This window comes from Vigna angularis, chromosome 10, assembly GCF_016808095.1.
Source record: "Vigna angularis cultivar LongXiaoDou No.4 chromosome 10, ASM1680809v1, whole genome shotgun sequence".
NCBI classification, from domain to species: domain Eukaryota; kingdom Viridiplantae; phylum Streptophyta; class Magnoliopsida; order Fabales; family Fabaceae; genus Vigna; species Vigna angularis.
Genome location: NC_068979.1, coordinates 23,393,265 through 23,401,507, shown reverse-complemented (window position 1 = coordinate 23,401,507; position 8,243 = coordinate 23,393,265). Strand labels below are relative to the sequence as shown.

The following is an 8,243-nucleotide window of genomic DNA, read 5'->3' as shown; positions in this document are numbered from 1 at the left end:
GGTTAATTTTAATTATACTCTTTTTAGAGATCTTTGTTAGTTTTGATATCCTCAGAAATATTCTAGGAAGTTCCTATTGTATCTTGGGCGACTTGAGCAATACACCACAGATAAGTTCTTAAGGACAGTGACTCTACACGCCTCAGCAAATATTGCTTTGTCAGCTTTTTACAACAACTTCTAGACTCCTTCACTACAAAAATATTGAATTTTAGAAGGGGTTATTTTCCGGTGGTTTTGAAAACCCAGGAAATTTTCGGCGGTTTATAATAAAAACCGCCCCTAAATTGTTTTTTTATTTTTTAAATAATTTTTCAAAAATATCTACCTGACTCCCTTTTCCTAAAATACTTCGTGACACATTTCTGCTCCTAATTTTCCCTAGACCCTAATTCTCTCTCTCAATTCATTTCTGCCTTCGTACATTTTCCTCCAAAAAGTTCACCATAATCATTTTCCTCCAAGCCCCGCACCATCTTCTTGTTGGTCTTCCCTTGCGTTGTGTTCGTCGTCGAGACGTTGTGTTCGCTCTCGGAATTCCTCGCAGCTGCGTAGGTTACTTTATTTTCAGTTCATTCATTGATTCGTTTTTCTTTTTGTTCATTTTCACTCTGCGTTTGAACTTATGATTACTTTCGGAATTGAAACGGTAGAAAAGCACGTTTTAGGTTTATGATTAGTCTTGTGTTTTCTATATTAATGTATGAGAAGGGTGTGAAGTATGAGGAGACGAGAGGCGAGGCAAGGCAAGGGTGAGAATGATGAATCTCTTGAGCTTTGTTCCAACACAGACAACGAGGAAGCCTTTTGGAACCATGTCTGCACTGTTGGAAGCAGAGGAAGATTTTCTTCACGGATCTTGTTACACTTCAGAAATTTTAAGAAAACCCAATTAATTTGTTTTGGTTCTAAGGGATTTTCTCATTTTGCTTTGTTTTGTTTTGTTTTTTGTTTTTCTTTATAACACCCTGTTTTGGTTTGAACATGACCGTAATGTGTGACATAGGAGTGTCTCCATTAACGTCAGGGAGACTGTCTCACAGCAGTGAACCTTTGAGCGGTGGTGCTTCTTTAACTGGAACGGACAGTCCACCAATCTCTCCTTCTGACAATTTGACGATGTTGTCAAGGTATCTCTATGTTCCTTTCCACTTTCTTTTCTGCCTAGGTGGAACCCTCACCTACCCCACTGCTTACTTTCTCACAAGTACAATAATATTTTTGTAACTATTCTCTCACTTTTGTTCTTGTTCCTCTTCCCAATCTCACTTTTGAATGTTGTTGTATCTTGCTTCCTAGAACTAATGCTACGTGTGTAATAGTATATTTCAGCAGTTAATTTTGAAATGCTGGATGTGCTTTAAATTAGCCTTAAACATGTTGAATTGATTTCGATAATATTCATGTTAAATTAGCCTTAAACTATGCTACGTCTGTAATGCTTTTTTCTTTGTCATATAATCATGAAAAACTTAATTGAATCAAATATAATGACTTTTAGCTTTTACTACAGATCAAAATAGGTCAAGACGCAAAACAGATTCAGTAATCAACAACTAAATGGTTCAAGGAGAAAGAAAATGCACATAGATTTGTGGTTTTGAAAGTGACTTCTAATTTGATAAACAATTAGCCAATTCTGACCATAACAGGGCCTTAAGTAGGAAAATTAAACTTTGTTAGGCTCACTGATGTGACAGAACTAAAAGGATAGAACAATTTTTGGAATATTCATACTCAAACCAGTAAAAGTGTAGAAAACTAACCACAACTAAACTACTAATTTTGTGAAAGCAAGATTAAAGGAGCAAAACAGTATTGCAATTGACTCTAGAATATGTTAACAAAGTGAACTCAACATTGATTTAAGGCTGAGCATGAGTGGCTCTCAAATTTGAATTTCAAAACACATTTGGTCTCGGTGAAAAACTGATTTTAAAGAGATTTTCCTACTGTGTATAATCCCATCTTCTCAACCACAATTCAATAGTATAACTTATCTCTAGATGGTCATGTGTATAATTGAAGCTGCTTTCTATTTGAATTAGTTTTGCACTTTATGTCTTTCTTCAAAGTATAAGTGAGGGGTGGATTTAAATAATGGTGGCTAGCACAAACAATGCTGAGTTATAGCCAAAAACTTCCTTCATTAGCCTGGAATCTAGGCTAGCATTAAGATGTTGCTATAATTTGTAGAATACATTATATTTTCTAAGACACCTTCTCATCTCATAAGAAACTTAAACAGTCTAATAAGGAGAAGGAGAGTCCAGGGGCACGTCCATAATAATGGCAACACATTAAATGATTTCAAAACCACGATGGAAACAATAAGAAAGGAACATATCCATGAATATAAGTATAACCTGTAATCAAGTATAGAGTCTATAAGACAGCAAACTTTGGAGGTCAACAGCCCCATCTCCAAGTCGAATTTAATATTGTCACCAATAGACCACTTAGCATCTGAGTAAGAAAAGAACATTGTGTGAAAATTAACTAATGCTAGAAATGCAAGCAAAAGATTTATATTTAAGATTTCACCATTTCTCTTAGTGGCTATAGAATCATTACCACATTGCAAGTAACTTTTTAGTGTGTCTATACAGGCCAAAATAAAGTTTTTAGCAACTTTATCCCCACAGTGTCCCCATGAAAACGAGTCAAATTCACTAGAAGATAAAGAATCAGCAGCCTACCACAAAAACAAGAAAAAACGACAGTTAGCATTTATGAAACCTTAAAGAGACATGAGAGACAGGAAAGTTTCTGCAGGAAATAGGCATGAACCTTCAAAGCCAACCAAACACCAAGCTCGCCCAAACTAAATATCAAAGCATCAAACATCTTTGTTATTCTTTTTTGTGCAGACTCAGCAGCTGATCTAGTGAAATCTGAACTTTCTAGAGTGAGTTCATGCTGAGAAACAGAAAATCCATTGTTAATAACCGCTGACATAAAAAATAAATATTTTTGTACAACCAAGATTAATCATGAGAAAAACGAAATAAGTCCATGCATGATGTTACAACTAATGAAGCGAGCATATAGAGAAAAAGAATTCAATCAGAATGATATCCCAGTATAAAAGTCATTCACACTATTATTGAGTTATATATGAACTGATATATATATATATATATATATATATATATATATATATATATATATATATATATATATATATATATATATATATACTTAGATACTAGATTTAATAATTATTTTAAATTGGAATATATCTAAGATTATTCATTTTTATATTAAAATTAAGTTGAAAAAATTAATAATGTAAAACTGTGTTAAGAAAATACTATATGGGTAATATAGTTGTAAAAGTTTAGAGTGTTCTATATATGATCAAAATAAACGGTGAAGTTGGTCAGAATGATATTAGAATTTCCCTAACTAGTAAGAGAAATATTATCTATTTTTTTAACCCTAAACTCCTTACAGTAAATGTGTTAAATAAATTTTTCTTTGCTTGTGCAATTAATTAGTAACTATTTTATTTTGCAATATTGTATATGATGCAGAAGCAAATTCATTGACTTCATCATATACAAGAAAGGAGTAAAGAAAAAAATTATTAAAACGACATCAGTTTGTACTTCATTGGTACTTAATCATAGACACACCAATTTTATTATGCAGGCAATTATGCATTTGATTCAATACACAACTTTAGGCAATTATGCATTTAAATAAGTGAGGCTAGCATTAAGATGTTGCTATTGGGGGACATAAGGGCAAGGTTCTTTCAAATTGATATAGTTTATGATTAAGTGAGTGAATAATGGAAACCATGAGGTGTTGTGGTGATAGTGGATTTAGTGATATTAGGAGACAGAGGGGGCAATCAACAGTGATGTTTCTTCTACCTTGGAAATTGATTTCTTAGCATAATGAAAACATTACAACATATAAGTTCTGGTGCTTCTGTTGGGTTGGTGGCTTGTATTAGGAGTAGAGAAGGGAAAAGGGTTCTTAAGGAGTTTATTAAGGAGTAAGGGGAGCAGTATTGGAATCACATGTTAATTGTATGGCTGGGAAGGTGATTCTTCTTGTCTCCTGTGTCATGCATCTGCACCTTAAACAACATTTCGTGATAAATACATTTACACGTCTGAAAACCATATATGGCAGCAAAACCACTGTATTAGGGTGACAACACTAATGACAACAAATGCATAATCTGATTTTTTATGTAGAACTGAGTTGAATGGTAAAATTCACATGCAACCATATGTAAATTCATCCTAATTAACTACTGGAATGAAGAATTTTAACAATATAAAATGCAGAATTAAAATTCCTAATTCTAACCAAGCATGAAACCTAAACTAATAGAATTAACTAACTAAACTGTAAAAACTGGAAATGAACTTGAGAACAGGATCCAATTGATTAGAAACCATTGAAACATTAAAACAGTAGTAAAATCAAGTACCAGAATGTAAACAGCAAACTAGAATCAGTAAAGTAAAAGAACAAAATCTACGAACTAAAATCAGTAAAGCAAACATGTTAAAAGAACCAAATTATCAAAAGCAAACAAATCGGTAATAATTGTTAAATTTATTTGTATGATTTTTTTATTAAATATATTATCGACTAACTATTATGTTATATTGTAGGTATCTGATCAAGGGAGTGGGTCAAACAATGGATGTAATGAAGAAAAAAATTAGATATTGTTACTGAATACTTTTATGAGTCATACTTTTAGTATTGAATATCTATATTGAACATATGTAATGAACCTCTTTCTTTTTAATTTTTATGTATGAACACTTAGTTGTATGAATGATATTAGGTTGAACAATGTAGTTTATTTTATACAATATTATTAAATTTTAGTTCATATTAATTTATTGTTTGTTTTGTCAATAAAACCATTTTTATTATAATCTAATTTTATTACAATAAAAAAAATGAACTATACAAATTCCCGGCGGTTTTAAAACCCCGGTAAACTAAACCATCAAAAGTAGGGGCGATTTTGAGATAACTCCGGCTAGTTCCAGCGGTTTTTGAGTAGTCCCGCTATACAAAACTTGTGGAAATTCCGGCGATTTCTACAAAACTCCTGGAAATTCCGGCGGTTTCTGAGAACCCCCGCTAATACTGACGGTTTTTTCAGAACCGCCGGTACTTGCTTGGTGACGGACATTTTTCCACCGGTTTTTCCAACCGCGGAAAATATGATTTGCGGGGCTTAAAACCGCCGGTAATATTTTAAAAAACCCCGGTAAAAATACAGATTTTTGTAGTGCTTTCGATACCAAAAATTAACATCACATACGAAGATACAATCTTCTGTTTCAGGAATTTAGAATCAAACAACCTTGAAAACTGTTTATTAAAAGTAATTGAGTATGGTTAAGTGCAAATTTGATCTTAGAAGCGAATTAGACTTCAATCTCCTTTTTAATATTTTTCTTTGTATTAGGTAAAACAAAACAGTCATGCATGTCCTTTGTAGGTTATTACTTCTAGACCCCTTTAGGTACCAAAAATCAACATCACATACGAAGATACACGTTTCAAGATAAAATCTGTAATTAAACATATAATTTGAGTATACATTTTTATTTTATTCAACAACGATACAAAACTAACATCAATTCTACCAAAATCTAGTACAAACGGACACAGTGAGGTCTGATGAATCTTGGAACAATGCATTAATTATGCTGTTTTACTTCCATTGCTCAGGTAATGATGGTAGTGGAAATATACTTGAGTTTCCTTGTTGAGGGTTAAGAGCAGAAGAAGACACGTTCAAGTACCTTGATGATGCACATCCTATGGTGTTTTCACTACATAGCTTTAAGTTCAGTTCTGCATTCTCAAGAACATGGTTTTCTCTTAACCTACCACCACCAGCTTCATTGCCAACATATGTTGTGAGAGCAGTTGCCAACACTGATTGAAATTTTGGATTGCTTGTGATTGCCTTGGTTGCAGCAATAATGGAATCCGGCAAAGAGCGTTGAGAAAAGTTATTGTTGCTCGTGCAAATAGGGTGATGGAGATGCTCAAGATATGGCTGATTTTGATGTCCAGTGTTTAGCAAGTAATCACCATGGTTTCTTTTATGAGTCAGTGGTCCTGAGTTGAAGTAACTACTGTAACTGCTCCAAGGTGATGGAGACATGCTAGATTGCAGAGGAGAGAAACCTGAGGAAAAATTAAGGTTTGAGGATGTTGGGGGTGCTGTAAGGTCCAAAGTGATTGTGGGGTGAGAATTCAAGCTTGAAATAGATGAGTTTGGAAAGTAGAATTGATGTGGTCTTGAAACATGGTATGTGGAGAAGTTTAGAGCATTATCAAGGTTGTAATTAGGAGCACTGAAATTGGTAATGGAGGATATAGCTGAATTGACTAGTCCATGTCCATTCTGTGAACTCAATGAGGGAGATTGAAGCATGGAAGCTGCAGCAGAAGTTGTGCAAGCCATTGCAGTCGCTGATATAGGAAGTGGATGATTGTGGATTCCTTCATAGGTTGTGATCAATATGGACATGTCTTGAGCACATCTTTGCACCTGAATGTTAATTAATCAGTAGAAAATTCATTAATATGATATCTTAACACTAATACAAAAACATCATACCACGACATCAAATTTATGTTTAACGTTTAGGAATGTGACGTGAAAAATACGAGGTTACATTTTTGTAATTAAATTTTTCTCAAAATTTACGTTTAATCATTATTATAAGTCAATTAGATTCATATTACATATAAATTTACGTATGATCCAAAATAATAAAATCAGCACGTATGAAACCAGATGGATAATTTTCATTCTTTTTCTTTTCTCCTATTAGAAAAATTATAACTTTTTATTGATTATCTGAAACAAGCCATAATGAAAGTCTTACCTGTTTTCTTACAGGACACAATGGAGAAACAGTGCATCGATAGTAAGCTCGGGGACATGGATTTCCTTTTGCCATTTTCTGTCCATATTTTCTCCATTGACACCCATCATTCATCTGCATTAAAGTTCAAGAAATTAAAGCTTTATAATCTCAGTTTTCTGAATACAGAAACACAAAAACAAATTGCAGTATACAGATGACATAATAATAATAATCATAGCAAGCTTTTAGACTAACTTGATCCTTGACACGTTCTTAACTTAGCTTTTATTTTCTCTTCCAATTAATGTTTGTTTTCATTAGGGTTTTGTTTCTTTCAATTCTAGACTTCTAGCAGTAAAATCAATCTAAGCTATATATATATTCTCAAGAACAACCAATTTCTGCACAGAACATTTACTAACCGTTTGAGTATCACATCTGGCTCTGATGGAAACCCTAGTTTTCTTGGGCTGATCATTTTGAGAAGCTTCACTTTTATCCACATATTTCATTGCCTTCAAAACTTTACTGGGTGGCCACATCTCACTTGGTTCCTCTTCCTTCCCTCCCTCACCGAAACTACTTGCAGTGCTGGAAATATTTGCAGCTTCAGCATGATCTACAGGATCCAAATTGATATCTAACCCAAGTCTGAGTCCTTTATCCATACCCTCATCTTCTCTCTTGCAATGCTTCCTCTCACCCTTAGTCTTTCCTTTCAATGATATCCCAAGAGAAAGCGACACAAGTTCACTCTCTTCACTTTCCTCACGGCTAGTTACACCTTTAGCATTTGCCCAATCTTCAGTTTTTTCTTGTTGTAAAATGTCCAACAACTTCAACATCTTGTTTTCTTCTCTCGCCTCTTCCAACTCCTTCTTAGCTTATTCGAGCTTTTGATCCTGCATGCAATAATGATGACACACACAAGAGACAGCAACAAGAAAGTGACTGCTACTTTTGTATCTGATCAGAGAAAGGAAAAAGGATGAAGGAAATGGAAGCTAATTGAAGTATATATATGCAAGGTGAATAAGATTTCTTCTGAGATTTAAACACCTGTGGTCAAAAAATGATTAATTTATACTGTGTTCATTGAAAAAAGGTCATCATAATTGTGCAAACATGCGTCTTTTACACTTCTGGTTTTGCGTTGACTCCTGTTACACTGCGTGTGTTCAAGGACTTTCTCTTCATTATATCATATTAAGTGTTTAATCAATAATTTTAAGGAGTTAAGTAGGTTGCTAATTATTTATTAATAAAATAATGATATCATGACACACTTTTACGTTTATTTAACGTAGAATCTAAGGATAAAATAGTTATAAAAATATAAATTTTTGTATTTTTTTAAGAAAAAAAAAGTAA

The 8,243-nt window shown here is 33.4% G+C and overlaps 1 protein-coding gene and 1 long non-coding RNA gene across 3 annotated transcripts; one reads left to right on the top strand and one right to left on the bottom strand.

The window, feature by feature from the left end:
- The first annotated feature begins 349 nt into the window (after window positions 1-349).
- Window positions 350-4,841, top strand: LOC108345013 (uncharacterized). Of its 2 annotated transcripts, none has more exons than XR_001833611.2 (3): window positions 350-551; window positions 712-1,130; window positions 4,638-4,841. It is a non-coding gene; the product is annotated as an uncharacterized LOC108345013 (long non-coding RNA). The 2 variants fall into 2 exon arrangements; XR_001833612.2 differs by having other exon boundaries at window positions 352-551; window positions 1,007-1,130.
- An 860-nt stretch (window positions 4,842-5,701) lies between these two features.
- Window positions 5,702-7,717, bottom strand: LOC108344499 (WRKY transcription factor 72A). The gene is made up of 3 exons (XM_017582931.2): window positions 7,295-7,717; window positions 6,891-7,004; window positions 5,702-6,550 (listed from the first exon to the last, which is right to left on the bottom strand). The coding sequence occupies exons 1-3, from the start codon at window positions 7,715-7,717 to the stop codon at window positions 5,702-5,704; spliced, it is 1,386 nt and encodes a 461-aa protein (XP_017438420.2).
- Window positions 7,718-8,243: the final 526 nt, after the last annotated feature.